This window comes from Cajanus cajan, chromosome 3 (genome assembly GCF_000230855.2).
Source record: "Cajanus cajan strain Asha chromosome 3, NIPB_CcT2T_4, whole genome shotgun sequence".
Classification (NCBI taxonomy): domain Eukaryota; kingdom Viridiplantae; phylum Streptophyta; class Magnoliopsida; order Fabales; family Fabaceae; genus Cajanus; species Cajanus cajan.
This window is the reverse complement of record NC_138519.1, coordinates 73,061,359-73,079,966: the sequence shown is the minus strand read 5'-3', so window position 1 is coordinate 73,079,966 and position 18,608 is coordinate 73,061,359. Positions and strand designations below refer to the sequence as shown.

General features: G+C 34.2%; 1 protein-coding gene and 1 long non-coding RNA gene across 2 annotated transcripts; one reads left to right on the top strand and one right to left on the bottom strand.

Annotated features, from left to right (window-relative positions):
* The first annotated feature begins 257 nt into the window (after positions 1-257).
* On the top strand, positions 258-2,714 carry LOC145955884 (uncharacterized). Its single transcript, XR_014432630.1, has 3 exons — positions 258-537; positions 632-720; positions 2,192-2,714. It is a non-coding gene; the product is annotated as an uncharacterized LOC145955884 (long non-coding RNA).
* An 11,177-nt stretch (positions 2,715-13,891) lies between these two features.
* Positions 13,892-17,743, bottom strand: LOC109803219 (cinnamoyl-CoA reductase CAD2). Its single transcript, XM_020364697.3, has 6 exons — positions 17,579-17,743; positions 16,794-16,966; positions 16,483-16,668; positions 15,457-15,619; positions 14,420-14,606; positions 13,892-14,274 (listed from the first exon to the last, which is right to left on the bottom strand). Exons 1-6 carry the CDS (start codon positions 17,685-17,687, stop codon positions 14,133-14,135), a joined length of 960 nt encoding a protein of 319 aa, XP_020220286.1. The 5' UTR covers positions 17,688-17,743; the 3' UTR covers positions 13,892-14,132.
* Between the last annotated feature and the right edge of the window lie 865 nt (positions 17,744-18,608).

Genomic DNA, 18,608 nt, shown 5'->3' with positions numbered 1-18,608 from the left:
GATTTTAAATGATAATACAAAGTATTAAATGATTTTATACTTAGTGAAACTTGACTGAATGTGATATATATAGATGATGTTGTATGAGATATGTGGATGTTGAAAATGTGGTATAACATTAAGGTATATTGGCTAACTTAGGACTTAGGAAAGAAAAATATTTTTAAAATTGAAGATCTCATATAGGAAATCATGGACTGGTAGGGGTGGGCAAAATTAACTTAACTTAACTAAAACTATTAATAACTAAATTATTTTAAACTAAAAAACTAAAATTATTTAAAATAAAACTGAACTAAACTATTTTTTAATTCAATTTTAAAAAACTGAACTATTTAAGTTAAAGTTTAGTTAACTAAAATTAACTACACCAAAAAAATAAAACTACTCACGACTGCACGAGCACGGCACGGTCCGCACGGATTGCAATTAAACTACGCACACACGCTACTATTAGGAATCGAATCCGGAATCCCTAATTCACCAGCCACCGCCACCGGAAAATGCGAAAATCAATCTTCCCTTTTCTACTCATTCGTAAGTATTTCAATGCACAAACAAACTATTTCGTTTTTATTTTCCTTCACTTACCTTCTCTATGTGTGAATCTGGGTGTTGAATTTTTCCTCAGCTTTCATTGAAGTTACCCTATATAGAGAAATTCAATGCAAAGATTCAGAGTCTCGAGCTAGCGAAAGAAACTAGAAATCGTGGTGAATGGTGCGTGCATTTTTGCTGCAGATTAGTAAGAAATATACTGTTGTTTATAGAGTTATTGTTGTTGCTTTAATGCTGTCATGCGCCTGTTATTTTCCTCATACAAACTTGTATTCTTTATAGAAAGAAATTCTTGTAAGTTGTAATCACATGTTTTTCCAATCAGTTCCATTATTTAATTTAAATATTAAATAATTAGCACCGTATTTGACATCTTATATAATTATCTCTATCACTTTTTATCTTTCCCATATACACGTATCTCAAAAGTACATCCTCAAAATCAAAGGGGACAGAAAAAATTATCATAGTTTAGGGTTTATAATAAGCCTTTTATATGTTCTTTTATACTTATTTTAAATAAGTTTTATGGCAAACTTTAATGTAATAAGCTATTTCCAACTTATTTTTAGTAATTTTCAAGGTCTTCCATATTATAAGTAGGGCCGGGCCAGGTATGCAAGCAGGTTAGCTTAGCCCTTTTAAGCCCAATCGATTATGAATCCCCATTTTATGTATTGGACTTGGTTGTTCTATATGGGCTAGTAAAATATTTCTCTAAACTACGTGTGGTTCACATCAAGGTAACCACTGAATGTGTTTGGATTTTTGTATACAAACTGTGGTTTAGGTCCTGTACAAAAAACTGTAGTTAAAATAGTGCAGTTCAACAGTTCATCAACTGGTGGCATAGTTTAGAAGCAGTTCATAATTAGTTCAGTTCAAAAATAGTGGAGTTCAGAAACAGATTAAGGTGTATAGCAGTTCAGTTTAGTTCATATTATAGTTCAGTATAATTCAGTACAGTTCAGTACAGTACAGTTTAATAGAATAAAACCAGTTCAGTTCAGTTTTTGTAATCTAATTTTCAGTTCAGTTCAGTTCATGAGAACTATTTTTAAGTTCAGTATAGTTTTTATAAGTTCAGTTCAGTTCAGTTCATTTTGTCCACCCCTGTGGACTGGTGCTCGAGTAAGTCATTGTTGAAAAACCCTTATTGAATAGATGTGTCTCTTTGAGTGGATTTTGAGATGTGTTGATATCTTCTTTAGGTCTTTAGTTAATAGTTGAGTAAGGTAGAATGTCAAAGGCTAAAATTCTTAACCAATTATTTGGAAAGGATGTGTATATGACTTAGTAATGCATGTCTAGATTGTGATAACCTTGTACCCAATTGTACTATTTTAATGGTGGAATCAGACTTTCCTTGTGTAAATGACAAAACCTGAGAAACTAGGGGAGGGATTGTTATCCCATTTTATTGTGATCAAGAAAACATTTTGGGTGCGAAAATGATTGAGTTGGTTGTTAAGTCTCAATTTTACCTCTTTTTGGATGAGACTTATTGAACAAATTCCACTCATCCTTTGAACCATTGCAATATAATTGTTCTCTTTTTGGTTCATTTTGTGTGCAGATATAACTAACCCAAATTCATCTAACAATACCTTAATCCACCTCATTTTTTGTGCAGGTATTGAGGAAGAGTGGAAAGTTGAAGACTCTTAGGATTGGAAATCTAAGAAGCTAAGGAGCAGAGAAGAGGTTCTGCGCCGGGCGCAAGGTGATCCGCGCCAGGCGAGCAAAACAGAGTATCTCACCTCTGGGAGCCATTGCGCCGGGCGTAATGTGAATTGCGCCGGACTTGTCCTAAGGCAGAGAGTATCTGGAAGGCCCCGCGCCGGGCGCGAAGACTTATGCGCCGGGCGCGAAACCCTAATCTGACTCCCCAAGCTCGTATTTGAAGCCATTTTCGGGGGAGAAACCCCCATTCACACATTGGGCGCGTTTTGGGAGCTGTGGAAGGGATTCTCGGAGCTTGAAGCCGTTCGTGTGTGGGTCTTTCCTTCGGTTCTTCATTTCTCCCTTCATCTCTATTTTGTATTTACCCTCTTTGTTGAGTGGTTTCACCCATTTTTTGTGGGGTTAGATGTAACCAACGAATACTATTGTAATCCTTCTGGTTTTTATGATATATATACATGTTGTTTCATTCATTGTTGTTTATGTTTCTATTCTTAATGCTTGCTTTGGATTGATCACCATTTGCATGATTTAAGGTTCCATGGGTATTGGAAAATAACCTTTGAAACTAGTTCTGAAACATATGCCTAGTGGTGATTGTATCTAGGGATAGAGCTTGACCCATTAGTAGTCTTAAACCCTAGCCCGTAATGCGGGTGTAGATATTGGGTACTCAAGGGATTGATATTCAATATCCGCATCTAGGCTCTTTTTCTAAGGGATTAGGTTTGAGTAACTCTTGGGTTGACTAAGCAATGAATTTAACGAGAGATTAAGGACTCATTAGTGTAACGTTTGGTGAAATCTGACCCCACAACCTCACAAAACCATTACCATTTCTACCCTTTTCCACTCACAAACCATTATTTATTTATAGCTTTCATTCCAGTAGTCATGCTCTTCGATTCATATACATGACGAACTACAATTTGGAATCATTCTTTAGTCACGAATAGTCATTAAATGCTTATTTTACCTTCTAATCCCTGTGGATACGATATTTTTACTACTTGAACGGCCGGTATACTTGCCGTGTTTGAGACCGTTGATGGAATTAAACTAAATTTCAATTATAACAAAAGTACTTCAACGGAAATCTCAACAAGTTTTTGGCGCCGTTGCCGGGGATTAGAATGGCGATTTAGTATTTGTAGCTATTTGTGACTTATTCTTTGTTTTTATTGTTATTTTTATTTGTGTGTTGGTAATGAATTGTTGAAGCTAACTTGTGCGCTCTAGTCCTCTGCTTTCTCTTGTATGCAAGGAACTGTGAACTAGATTGACCAATTCCTCTAAGCAGTTGCTGAGCAATCCTCAGATTGAGCACAAAGCAAGGAGGAACAAGAGCAACAGGAGGAGAAGGAGAGTAGAGCACTTCAAGTTGGTCACCGTCAGGCTCGGGACAGTAAACAAGCGCTTCCTGGGAGGCAACCCAGAGATCTGAACTGTGTTTTAGATTTTTGTTGCATGTTGTTCTGTGTTATAAGTGTTGTTTTGTATTATGTGTTGTGTTTTGTGTTATATGTTTTGTGGTATATGTTGTTTGTGTTATGTGTTAGTTGTTAGAATCATGTTTGAATGGGTAAATATAGGGTACATTTTGTTTGGAATGTGAGGAATGAGGCAATTCTGTGTCTAGGTGGAAATAAGGCCTGATCCTAATTTAAAACCTGGGCAAATTGACCTTTTAAAGTGACTACGCGCCGGGCGTGACTCTTTTGCGCCCGGCCTAGTACTCAATTTTTGGTCTCTGGAACCACCACGCCGGGCGCGTTTAATGCATGCCCGGCGCGATATCAGATTTTGGACCTCGTTGAGTTTTACTGATATGAAGCCCGGCGCATCTGTTTTGCGCCCGGCGCAAAAGCATTCCTGATACCTTGTATTTAACTATTTTTCATTCATGTTTCTTTGTATTCTGTTTGTGTTGCATTGTCTTAGTCCATTTCTATGTACATGCATTTTGTGCTTAATTTTGGTCTAAGGATATTCTCCATTGTGTTATAGTCGCTTGGTCATCACTATGTATACATTTTTGTGCTCACCATTCTTTTTCATGCTTATACTCCGCGACCACTCTTGGTTTCTAGGACTTTCAGGCATATACTGGTTGGCCTGGGGACCAGGCTCCTAAGTTTGGGGGAGTGGAGCTGCTGATGCAGACGGAGCCGTTGATGGTGGAGCAGCCCCTAAAGATGATGATGACCAGACCCCATAGATGGAAGCAGATGGAGCTCACCTTAGTTTGCCTTTGTTTCTTGCAATTTATTTTTCTGTCTTTTATTTTCAGTATTTTAACTATTTTTATATCTATCTCTTTTGGTGATTACACTGTTGGTTCTTTTTGTGAATATTCTGCTTTAGCACAGGTTTTAATCTTGTTGATACTTGCGTTGCTTGTGGTCAATTCTGGATTGTAGTTTGCTTGATGTTATGGTGCATGTACCCTAGACATTTTCAAGTCACATTAGATCTTTAGTTCATAACTAGTTGCATACGGGTTTCAATGTTGATCATAGAACTGAGTTGAGTTTGATAGTTGTGCATGCATAGCCGGGTGAGGTCTGAGCCTAAAACACTTATGAGTGAACTACGCTTAAGTTGCATGATAGACTTTGCTTGAGTTTCCTTGGTGGTTTGCTTATGTTGTGCACTTATATGATCAAGGCATTCATACTTCTCTATTTTGTAACCATCTAAGCCAAAAAGCCATCTCCACTCTTCACTTTACCCATACCTTTCTAAGCCTAAACACCACACCTTCCACTTGTCCCAAACCATGAAAAATTAACCATAACCCTTGCTTTGGTTAAGAGAGCAAACTGATGACATCAAATAAGTTTGGGGGAGTTGAAGAATGGGGAATTTTGGGAAGAAGAAAGTATGTGGTCAGCCATTACAAAACAAAATAAAATAATAAAAAAAAAAAAAAAACAAAACAAAAACAAAAATATTAAGATGCAAAAATGTAAATATGCATCTCATAAAGGCTAATGGCTTGGATCAGGTAAAGGGCATGTGCCAAATTGTTGTAATGGGGTATGGAGAGGGACATCATTGAAAAATCTTATTTGCTCTCTTAAGCTATAGCACCTTCAATCCTTGAAAAACCATAAAACTGCTACCGCTTGACCCTGCTTGACCCAGATTGCCCTAATAAAGACCTTGTGATAAGTGTCTGCATTTGTTTTACCACTGGTTTCATTTGGAAACGAAGAGCAAAGTTGAATTATGTGGCGTGAGTAGTAGACTAGAGAGAAACACTCACCCTGATACACTAGTGTGCATAGAGAGAAACATTTTCCTAGTGAGGATGCATACACAGATAGTCATTACTCCTCTTAGCTCTTTGATCTCTTTTGAAACCTTTGTTTGCACCTTGTCATGTTCTATTGCAATAATTGTGATTGGAAATTCATCTGAGGTTCATGCTTGCGAAAAGAATATACAAGTGAACTAGGATGTAGAAATTGACTCACTTGCATTACTTGTTATCTGCTAGATTAATTACCTTTTGCTTGAGGACAAGCAAGGTTCTAAGTTTGGGGGAGTTGTTAAGTCTCAATTTTACCTCTTTTTGGATGAGACTTATTGAACAAATTCCACTCATCCTTTGAACCATTGCAATATAATTGTTCTCTTTTTGGTTCATTTTGTGTGCAGATATAACTAACCCAAATTCATCTAACAATACCTTAATCCACCTCATTTTTTGTGCAGGTATTGAGGAAGAGTGGAAAGTTAAAGACTCTTAGGATTGGAAATCTAAGAAGCTAAGGAGCAGAGAAGAGGTTCTGCGCCGGGCGCAAGGTGATCCGCGCCAGGCGAGCAAAACAGAGTATCTCACCTCTGGGAGCCATTGCGCCGGGCTTGTCCTAAGGCAGAGAGTATCTGGAAGGCCCCGCGCCGGGCGCGAAGACTTATGCGCCGGGCGCGAAACCCTAATCTGACTCCCCAAGCTCGTATTTGAAGCCATTTTCGGGGGAGAAACCCCCATTCACACATTGGGCGCGTTTTGGGAGCTGTGGAAGGGATTCTCGGAGCTTGAAGCCGTTCGTGTGTGGGTCTTTCCTTCGGTTCTTCATTTCTCCCTTCATCTCTATTTTGTATTTACCCTCTTTGTTGAGTGGTTTCACCCATTTTTTGTGGGGTTAGATGTAACCAACGAATACTATTGTAATCCTTCTGGTTTTTATGATATATATACATGTTGTTTCATTCATTGTTGTTTATGTTTCTATTCTTAATGCTTGCTTTGGATTGATCACCATTTGCATGATTTAAGGTTCCATGGGTATTGGAAAATAACCTTTGAAACTAGTTCTGAAACATATGCCTAGTGGTGATTGTATCTAGGGATAGAGCTTGACCCATTAGTAGTCTTAAACCCTAGCCCGTAATGCGGGTGTAGATATTGGGTACTCAAGGGATTGATATTCAATATCCGCATCTAGGCTCTTTTTCTAAGGGATTAGGTTTGAGTAACTCTTGGGTTGACTAAGCAATGAATTTAACAAGAGATTAAGGACTCATTAGTGTAACGTTTGGTGAAATCTGACCCCACAACCTCACAAAACCATTACCATTTCTACCCTTTTCCACTCACAAACCATTATTTATTTATAGCTTTCATTCCAGTAGTCATGCTCTTCGATTCATATACATGACGAACTACAATTTGGAATCATTCTTTAGTCACGAATAGTCATTAAATGCTTATTTTACCTTCTAATCCCTGTGGATACGATATTTTTACTACTTGAACGGCCGGTATACTTGCCGTGTTTGAGACCGTTGATGGAATTAAACTAAATTTCAATTATAACAAAAGTACTTCAACGGAAATCTCAACAAGTTTTTGGCGCCGTTGCCGGGGATTAGAATGGCGATTTAGTATTTGTAGCTATTTGTGACTTATTCTTTGTTTTTATTGTTATTTTTATTTGTGTGTTGGTAATGAATTGTTGAAGCTAACTTGTGCGCTCTAGTCCTCTGCTTTCTCTTGTATGCAAGGAACTGTGAACTAGATTGACCAATTCCTCTAAGCAGTTGCTGAGCAATCCTCAGATTGAGCACAAAGCAAGGAGGAACAAGAGCAACAGGAGGAGAAGGAGAGTAGAGCACTTCAAGTTGGTCACCGTCAGGCTCGGGACAGTAAACAAGCGCTTCCTGGGAGGCAACCCAGAGATCTGAACTGTGTTTTAGATTTTTGTTGCATGTTGTTCTGTGTTATAAGTGTTGTTTTGTATTATGTGTTGTGTTTTGTGTTATATGTTTTGTGGTATATGTTGTTTGTGTTATGTGTTAGTTGTTAGAATCATGTTTGAATGGGTAAATATAGGGTACATTTTGTTTGGAATGTGAGGAATGAGGCAATTCTGTGTCTAGGTGGAAATAAGGCCTGATCCTAATTTAAAACCTGGGCAAATTGACCTTTTAAAGTGACTACGCGCCGGGCGTGACTCTTTTGCGCCCGGCCTAGTACTCAATTTTTGGTCTCTGGAACCACCACGCCGGGCGCGTTTAATGCATGCCCGGCGCGATATCAGATTTTGGACCTCGTTGAGTTTTACTGATATGAAGCCCGGCGCATCTGTTTTGCGCCCGGCGCAAAAGCATTCCTGATACCTTGTATTTAACTATTTTTCATTCATGTTTCTTTGTATTCTGTTTGTGTTGCATTGTCTTAGTCCATTTCTATGTACATGCATTTTGTGCTTAATTTTGGTCTAAGGATATTCTCCATTGTGTTATAGTCGCTTGGTCATCACTATGTATACATTTTTGTGCTCACCATTCTTTTTCATGCTTATACTCCGCGACCACTCTTGGTTTCTAGGACTTTCAGGCATATACTGGTTGGCCTGGGGACCAGGCTCCTAAGTTTGGGGGAGTGGAGCTGCTGATGCAGACGGAGCCGTTGATGGTGGAGCAGCCCCTAAAGATGATGATGACCAGACCCCATAGATGGAAGCAGATGGAGCTCACCTTAGTTTGCCTTTGTTTCTTGCAATTTATTTTTCTGTCTTTTATTTTCAGTATTTTAACTATTTTTATATCTATCTCTTTTGGTGATTACACTGTTGGTTCTTTTTGTGAATATTCTGCTTTAGCACAGGTTTTAATCTTGTTGATACTTGCGTTGCTTGTGGTCAATTCTGGATTGTAGTTTGCTTGATGTTATGGTGCATGTACCCTAGACATTTTCAAGTCACATTAGATCTTTAGTTCATAACTAGTTGCATACGGGTTTCAATGTTGATCATAGAACTGAGTTGAGTTTGATAGTTGTGCATGCATAGCCGGGTGAGGTCTGAGCCTAAAACACTTATGAGTGAACTACGCTTAAGTTGCATGATAGATTTTGCTTGAGTTTCCTTGGTGGTTTGCTTATGTTGTGCACTTATATGATCAAGGCATTCATACTTCTCTATTTTGTAACCATCTAAGCCAAAAATCCATCTCCACTCTTCACTTTACCCATACCTTTCTAAGCCTAAACACCACACCTTCCACTTGTCCCAAACCATGAAAAATTAACCATAACCCTTGCTTTGGTTAAGAGAGCAAACTGATGACATCAAATAAGTTTGGGGGAGTTGAAGAATGGGGAATTTTGGGAAGAAGAAAGTATGTGGTCAGCCATTACAAAACAAAATAAAATAAATAAAAAAAAATAATAAAAAAAAAAACAAAAACAAAAATATTAAGATGCAAAAATGTAAATATGCATCTCATAAAGGCTAATGGCTTGGATCAGGTAAAGGGCATGTGCCAAATTGTTGTAATGGGGTATGGAGAGGGACATCATTGAAAAATCTTATTTGCTCTCTTAAGCTATAGCACCTTCAATCCTTGAAAAACCATAAAACTGCTACCGCTTGACCCTGCTTGACCCAGATTGCCCTAATAAAGACCTTGTGATAAGTGTCTGCATTTGTTTTACCACTGGTTTCATTTGGAAACGAAGAGCAAAGTTGAATTATGTGGCGTGAGTAGTAGACTAGAGAGAAACACTCACCCTGATACACTAGTGTGCATAGAGAGAAACATTTTCCTAGTGAGGATGCATACACAGATAGTCATTACTCCTCTCAGCTCTTTGATCTCTTTTGAAACCTTTGTTTGCACCTTGTCATGTTCTATTGCAATAATTGTGATTGGAAATTCATCTGAGGTTCATGCTTGCGAAAAGAAGATACAAGTGAACTAGGATGTAGAAATTGACTCACTTGCATTACTTGTTATCTGCTAGATTAATTACCTTTTGCTTGAGGACAAGCAAGGTTCTAAGTTTGGGGGAGTTGTTAAGTCTCAATTTTACCTCTTTTTGGATGAGACTTATTGAACAAATTCCACTCATCCTTTGAACCATTGCAATATAATTGTTCTCTTTTTGGTTCATTTTGTGTGCAGATATAACTAACCCAAATTCATCTAACAATACCTTAATCCACCTCATTTTTTGTGCAGGTATTGAGGAAGAGTGGAAAGTTGAAGACTCTTAGGATTGGAAATCTAAGAAGCTAAGGAGCAGAGAAGAGGTTCTGCGCCGGGCGCAAGGTGATCCGCGCCAGGCGAGCAAAACAGAGTATCTCACCTCTGGGAGCCATTGCACCGGGCGTAATGTGAATTGCGCCGGGCTTGTCCTAAGGCAGAGAGTATCTGGAAGGCCCCGCGCCGGGCGCGAAGACTTATGCGCCGGGCGCGAAACCCTAATCTGACTCCCCAAGCTCGTATTTGAAGCCATTTTCGGGGGAGAAACCCCCATTCACACATTGGGCGCGTTTTGGGAGCTGTGGAAGGGATTCTCGGAGCTTGAAGCCGTTCGTGTGTGGGTCTTTCCTTCGGTTCTTCATTTCTCCCTTCATCTCTATTTTGTATTTACCCTCTTTGTTGAGTGGTTTCACCCATTTTTTGTGGGGTTAGATGTAACCAACGAATACTATTGTAATCCTTCTGGTTTTTATGATATATATACATGTTGTTTCATTCATTGTTGTTTATGTTTCTATTCTTAATGCTTGCTTTGGATTGATCACCATTTGCATGATTTAAGGTTCCATGGGTATTGGAAAATAACCTTTGAAACTAGTTCTGAAACATATGCCTAGTGGTGATTGTATCTAGGGATAGAGCTTGACCCATTAGTAGTCTTAAACCCTAGCCCGTAATGCGGGTGTAGATATTGGGTACTCAAGGGATTGATATTCAATATCCGCATCTAGGCTCTTTTTCTAAGGGATTAGGTTTGAGTAACTCTTGGGTTGACTAAGCAATGAATTTAACAAGAGATTAAGGACTCATTAGTGTAACGTTTGGTGAAATCTGACCCCACAACCTCACAAAACCATTACCATTTCTACCCTTTTCCACTCACAAACCATTATTTATTTATAGCTTTCATTCCAGTAGTCATGCTCTTCGATTCATATACATGACGAACTACAATTTGGAATCATTCTTTAGTCACGAATAGTCATTAAATGCTTATTTTACCTTCTAATCCCTGTGGATACGATATTTTTACTACTTGAACGGCCGGTATACTTGCCGTGTTTGAGACCGTTGATGGAATTAAACTAAATTTCAATTATAACAAAAGTACTTCAACGGAAATCTCAACATTGGTTTAGTAGAGTAATCAGTCACTTAAAATGTTCATGTTGTCATAGGAGATCTCTATAAGTGAATGCGTGATAACACATTAGTTGAAGCGTTTGCATGTGATATATGTTTTGGTGTGTTCATATGCATTGATGGATGTCTTGATTGATATGATGTGGATAAGATACATGTTTGCTTTTGAGTCTAGCTTTCATGTATATTTTGCTATGATGTTGTAGGTTATATAGTTATTTTCTATACTTACATGTTTTCAAACTCTTACTTACCCTTTTTGTTTTTATGTAGTTTGAACTACAATGATCATACGTTATATAAGAGTATATAAGGACTAGGCTTGAGGAGCAAATGTTGATGGGTGGTGTAAACTTTTGTTGACGGCGATGCTACTTCGTTTAACTTGTAAAGTCGTGTTTGACTGACACTAAGATATAAGATTATTTTTGAATTATTGTATGTATGTATGTATGTATAAATGAATGACACGTTCTCTCCTTTTAATATTGTATGTTATAGTAATCTAATTTTCATTGCTAGTTATAATGATTTTGTTAAGTGTCGTGACCAGGACGAATTGTTATAATAAATATAGCTAGACTTATTTAATTTTTAGAGTAAATGTATTCCTCCTAATATATATACATATACATACACATTTTTAGGACAATTTTTTAAAAAAGATAATGAATTAAAAGTTAATTGATTTTCGACTATTAAAATAACTACTTTAAAAAGTCAATAATTTTATTACATATAAAAATTTATGATTAAATAATAATATATAAAATTTATATTATAAGTAAAATATATCATACATAAATTTTAATATTATTTAATTATAAATTACTATATAAGATAAATTTATTATTTTTATCATAATTTATATTAAAGATGATCTTTTATTGGTTTATAATATATATAAAAAATTATATTGACAACATATGTCAAATAAATTGTTTAAAATATATTATAATTTGATTCACAAAATAAAAATTAAATAAATATATGGATACAATTTCAAGAATTGTGTTGGTAATATATATATATATTTATAACAACTTTTAATAAGAATTTAATAATTGATTAAAATTTATTAAAAATATGAAAATTTATAAAACTAAGATAATATGAAATATTTTATATTATAATAAGTTTTATTTATAATAAAATACAATATGAATATTTTAAAATAATAATTAATTACTTTACAAATTAATAGATAAAAAAATGTAAAAATTTAAAAGAAATGTTTGATTCGATGGAATGTGGTTGTAGATTTAGTTCAACTCTAATTCTATTGCTGAATAATTGAAATTATACATTCAAAAAATAGTACAATGAATGTAACTTTCCGTGTTTCATCAAAGTTTTGTCAACTTTTTGCTGTCGAGAAAAAACTTTTGTTAACTTTTCTCAACACGCTGAGGAGTGTCTAGAACGTACGTGCATTATTATTATTATTATTATTAAGAAGCTTAGTAGTACATTCTTAATTTTTTCAAGTCTACTAATAATTAAAGAATATATTAAAAATCATTAAGAATATATTAAGAAAATATTTAATATTACATTAATATTATAAAATGAGAATTAAATTAAAATAAATAAAAATTATTAAAACGTCAAACAAAATGAAATCAAAAGAGTAAAAAAGAACTATGAATGAAATATGATAGCAATAAGATTGAAATGTAATATTTTAGTATTTTACGCACAAATTTTTATCATCATATTGTAAATTAAGAGTTAATTAGTTAGGACATTTTTCTTAAACAGGTTGGGTTGCTACTTGCTAGTGTTTATATCTGTATATTAGAGGATGAATAATTTATTTTCGAACATCTATGAGAAAATTGATATATTTTTAACAAAGTAGATTTATGACCACTTTCGGAAAATTATACAAGGAAGATTAGTTTCTTATGCTTTATTATTTAATTTCATTCTTTTTACATATTCTTAGAAGCTAATTGCATAATCTTAAATTTTGCAAGAATTTCCAAAGTTTAACACAGCTGTTTGCACAAGTACCCAATGTTTGGCAATAAACTTAAAAATATCCTACATCAATCAAGTGTTAAACCTTGATACAATATTTTACGATTATTATAAAACTTAACACAATTGTCAAACATCAGTTCTTATTGAAAAATTAAGTATTTAGTAAGATTTGTGTGTTTTAATTATTAGTGTACTCGTATTTATCAAAAGGAGAATTTATTTCAAGATGACAACTCAGAAGAAGTGAAAAAATTAAAACTATAAAAAATTAGATATCTTGCACAATGTAAGTGAACTTTCAAGATTCATAAATTGTATAAAAAATAAATAAAATAAAATAAAACCTTCAGCTCAAAGCAACAAAAGGTGTCTTGAGATATGTTAATGAGACTTTAAATTATAGATTCAAATTTGTCAATAATTTACTTTGATGATGGCAATTGGGTAGGGTCTTTAGATGACATAAAATGCATCTCAAAAGTTACTGTTTTAATAGTAGGTCCAAATGTTGTTTTTCAACCCTTATGACTATAAAAAATGCTAACTAGTTTGCACTTTGACTAAGAGACAACTAATGCGATAATGATAGATAATCAGTTAGTCATAGTCACCTCTAAAAATCTAGTCTTTCATGGAAAAAAAAATGAATTTTAGTATCTAAATATTTTTTCTCAAGGATATTAAGAGGGTTGGTGTCATGTGCTTAAAGTATTGCAAGACTGAAGACTAAAACTTCACAAAAGTTCTTTTGGGTCACTAAGAGAGAAACTTGGGACTATTTACTTTATTTTCTGTTACTTAACAGATGACTAGTAGCTATTGTTTAGGATTTAGGAAGTTTGGTTTTGCTTTTAAAATTTCTTTCTGTTGCAAAATTTGTATACAAGTAGATGATCATTCAATAAATTTATGCGCTCCTCTTCCTTTAGTTTATGAGATAAGTTAACACTTTTCTAAACAATGCGACAAACATTAACAAATGAAAGTATAAAACATGCTTTAATTTGATGAGCAAATCTAGTAGTAAAGATGAAACCACTAAACTTTGATATATAACTCATCAAATATATTGACAATTACAGTGACGGGATGCATGTGCAACCTTATTTTACACAAACACACGACCGAAAATTAAAAAGGTAAAAACAGAAACATGGATCAAATTAAAGTGATGATAGTGAAATATATATCAGTTAACATCACCACCACTTAGAACAATGCATTGTTGAGTACCAATTACCAAAGGCTTCTATAGCAACCATAGATTATACATAACCCCTGCTCTTCAAACTCTCCACTGCTTCCTTGATAATTTGTTCTGCAGGAGTAAACTCCAGACCTAAATCCATCAATTTTTGGGCTCCATTCTTTGCTCTCAACAACCCTGGTTGGGTATCATGCTCCAACCTATAAGCAAAGAGGTTATAATTAAGTAATGGATGTTAAAGTCTCGTGCTTTGGATGTGGTTCAAATAATTTTTTTTTTTTTTTTTTACTTCAGGGTATGTATTAATTTACCCAGAAAATTAAATATTAGTTGTAGAAAACTGACCGAACCACGTTATACTGAGGGTATAGATTAGCAACAATGTCAACAAAATCAATCCAATGACGAATAGCTTCAACACACAAGTGCCTTCCGGAAGCTTTTTTGTTCTCAAGAGCCAATATATGTGCCATGGCTACATCCTTAACGTGAGCCATTCCCATGAAGAAATCCTCGTACGTCTCTTTGTCCCCTGTAATAAACAAGAGTTGATTCAAAGTATGACCGTAAGTGCATGCTGCTCAAATCTCTCTTTTGGTCTCTGTTGTGCTAGTTGCAACCACTAGCCCAAGTTTTACTAACAATCCAAACATTTACTTCCTATTGATTGTAAGAAAATGAATGAAACGAAAATAGGGTAATCAGATTTTAAAAGTAAGAGTCGAGTAGTATTTCCTACTATCATATAATCGCATGATTTAGATATAACAATTGTTGTTATGCCCATGAATCATAGGCGTACATTTTAATCTTCATATTATTGATAAGAAATATTTGTCAATTTTATTAATAATTAATCTTGGTCAAATAGTCTTAATATAAAAAAAACCATAAACTTATTTCATATAACATAAAAATATATATGATTAGATGACATACATATATCATAAAACTTATTTCATCATATAACTTTTTTTGTTCACTTTATTTTTTTTTCCTTCTACTTTTCCTTCTTCCAATTAAAGGCATCTGACAATTCAATTGTAGAAGAGCAATTGAGTGAGACATATAATTTTATTGATAAGCATTTGGTTTTAACTTTTAGCGGGTCTTTAGAAGTTCAGGTGAAGGTTTACATTGGAATTGTGCGGGGGACATGCCCAACCCACGTTCAAAAAGTAGACAAGAACAAGATTGATAATGATGTACTGTTTTCCTTTGAGAATTTGATACTAATTTTTGAAAATAAATATTTTCAACATTAGTTACTTCAATTTAAACTTAGTTTTAATGAAAAATAATTATATAAATGGTACATGACTTAAAATCAAATTTCCAAATGGCAATATCTAAACATATAGATGGGGTGATGGATTGATTACCTTTGAGAAGACCAACAAGCATTGCCATGCTGGAATTGATTCTTGGGGGAATCAAAGGGCCCAAGGCTGTGCCTGGATTTATCATGACCACATCAAAGCCTGTTTCCTTAGCAAACTGCCACCCTGCTTTCTCTGCCAGAGTCTTTGCAATTGGATAGTATAACTGGGTACACAAACATATAGTCAATTCTATTTTATTTTAGGTTAACTTTAAGTTTTTCATGGCCTGTTCTTTTATTTTTATGATCAGGCAAAAGATTTTTAGAATGGAGAAATTATTTTTTTTAGTCTCTAATTCTATAAACTTTATCTTTTATTGTTACTAGCACGAAAACCTGCTTCTTAACTTTTTAAAATAAAATAATAATAAAATAAATGATTGTGGTTGGTTATTTAGAGAAAATGTGAAAAATTGTTTTTCTCTTCACATTTAAAAGATATAATGATCCACTAAAAAGTAATATTCTCTTCTATAATAAATATAGATAAATAAAAATATTTAATTTTAGTTCCAATACGTATTATTTTGAAAGAAAAAATTATATTTTTTTAATTCATAAATTTTTGTTAACTTTCACTTTAATTCTTGAACAAATTTTATTTAGTCTTAATCCTTAAATTTTTTTGTTCTTTATAAACAAAAAAATCTTGACACCATGAACCAAAATTAAAGGATAAGATCAGGAACTAAATAAAAATTAACAAAATTTCAAAAATTAGTAAAATATTTATTCAGGAACTAAAACAGAAAATCGATATAAAACTCTATGAATAAAAACATATTTATATGTATAACTTTATTTTTTTTAATGATACATAAACTTTATCTTTTAATCTCTAAAATAAACAACAAGAACTAAAACAGACCAGAAATAATATGTATAATATATAGACTAATGACTAACATAAAATGATTTTAACTACATAAAGTAAAGTAAAAGGAAAATATATATTAGCATTATTGTTGAGAAATGATAATTTCATGGACTCAAAGAGGGAAAAAAAACCTATAGAAGAAGCACTAACCCCCTTCTCCTTGCAGTATTCAAGGTCAGTCCAACAGTCTTCTCCCTTAATCTTATCAGCTGGCCAATTTGGGCTCGGCGTTATGGCGGAGATGGACGACGTCGCCACCACTCGCTCCGCCCCCGCCTCCTTCGCCGCCTTCAGCACATTCACCGTCCCTTTTATGGCCGGTTCCAATATCTGCTTCTGCATGTATTTTCCCACACGTACCCCACACAAAAATAATTAATTAAACACTAACATATATAGTAACATTTAATTTGGACTACACATACATATATAAACTTTATGTCACATTTTTAATTATTAACCTCAGGATCTTTGACTTGACCAATTATGTTAGGACATGCAAGGTGGATTACGCCGGAACAACCCTTCACGGCTGCAGCAATGGAATCCATGTCAAGAAGATCCATTTCGAAGAGACGGAGACCACTCTTAGCTCCCTCCATTTCCTCCAAATGCTTTGTCTCCTTTTCATCCTCTGCAAATTATTATTGAGTAACATGTTCCAAACTCAGCACAAACTTTTTTCTACTTAATATTAATTATTGTTTCTAAACAAAACCAACAAATAGTTACAGAAATAATAACTTCATTTTTAAAATGAACATTTATTTATTTATTTTTTAAATAAAGTGGACCTTCTAGTCAATTGATGACTGACTGAATGGTGTTTACATGAAATGCCTTCTGTATATGATTTTATTAATTATTATTATTGTTATGGCATGAAAAGTTTAATTGTGCTCGTAAATATTAACCATGAAGATTAAAAGTGACAAAATAAGGCCTTGTTTGTTTATTGTTTAGAAGAAGAAGAAAAGGTTTCCGTTTTATAAAATGTATTTATATTCTAGTGTAATTTTGTTTTCTAAAAGTTTTGCTTTGAGAACTTGAATAGAATACTTGAAGAAGATTAAAAAAAAAAAAAGAAGAAGAAGAAAGAATTCCTCAGTTATATAGTGCGAAATTGATTATTCATCATTGATCATTGTGAACTTATTTAGCAAACAACTTTTAAAACAAAAGAGTGAGAAGAGAACTAAAAAGTTAAAACCCTAATGAATTGTGCAATGTATATATAGTGTGTAACTGATATCTTGGACGGTGGCATGAACGGTGTAGCCCCGCTGAAGGAGGAGGAGCACCACCCATGATCCAATGGCGCCGCTGGCTCCGGTCACACAAACCACCTTCGACATGATTGGTGTTAAAGATTTCAGTTATATTGTGTACGGTGAAGAATGGAGAGAGTCCTAGTATATATATAGAACAACCAAAATTAATCTTTCACATCCCATTATTGTGCACACTCAAGGGGGAAAAATAATAAAGGGAAGAGCAAAAACGTGCATGATTAATGTGATGGAAAAATAAAGGAGATATATTTTGTCGTTGATTGTGAAAACTGAAAAATTAGTTGGGAAGGGACAAAGTGATGAATAGGACAACACTATAGCTACATGTGCTTGGAGTTGCATAAATTTAATTTGTGTTGAAGGAATTAGGAATGTAAATAAACATACATTCATATATAGAGGGAAAATCACAAGTGGATATTAATTCTATGAAAAATTGAAATATATTTCTATGACAAGTTAATCCAATATATATAGTCAAATATATGTTAACCCCATCACATATATATTTATATAGACAATTCTCAATTTTCATATACATATTTATTTTGGAAAATTTTATCCTTTTAAATAAAGTAATGGATAAATATATGAGGACCTATATATGTCCGATACTTATTACTATAATTTTAGTTTTTGAATTGATAAAAAGAAAATATAAATTGTGAGGAGGAGAGGTGTTAGGCATTGGGGTCAAAATGGAAATTTATCAGTGTCATATCATGGGGGTTGCTTTCGGGCGTAGGGCAAACGAAAGAGAAATCCTTGTCGTATTAGTTTTGAGAAGTATATTTCATAACATGCATCCTCCAAAAGTAGAAGTCGATTAAAGATTTGAATATTTCTTTCACCACCTCAAATGGAGATGCTTCTTTACAAAAAAAAAAGAAAAAAGAAAAAGAAAAAAAAAACATTAAAAAAACAACGAGGCTGGCATTCAAAACTCAATTATAAAAGTGGGAGCAGAACACATTATTATGTCTC

Bases quoted from the DNA above. Each gene is read 5' to 3' on its own strand.
- LOC109803219 (XM_020364697.3), bottom strand. From the start codon at position 17,687: ATGTCGAAGGTGGTTTGTGTGACCGGAGCCAGCGGCGCCATTGGATCA. The intron at 16,967-17,578 runs GTTACACACTAT...AATAATTTGCAG, and splicing joins TGCCACCGTCCAAGATATCA to AGGATGAAAAGGAGACAAAG. The intron at 15,620-16,482 runs GTTAGTGCTTCT...TTGTGTACCCAG, and splicing joins AATACTGCAAGGAGAAGGGG to TTATACTATCCAATTGCAAA.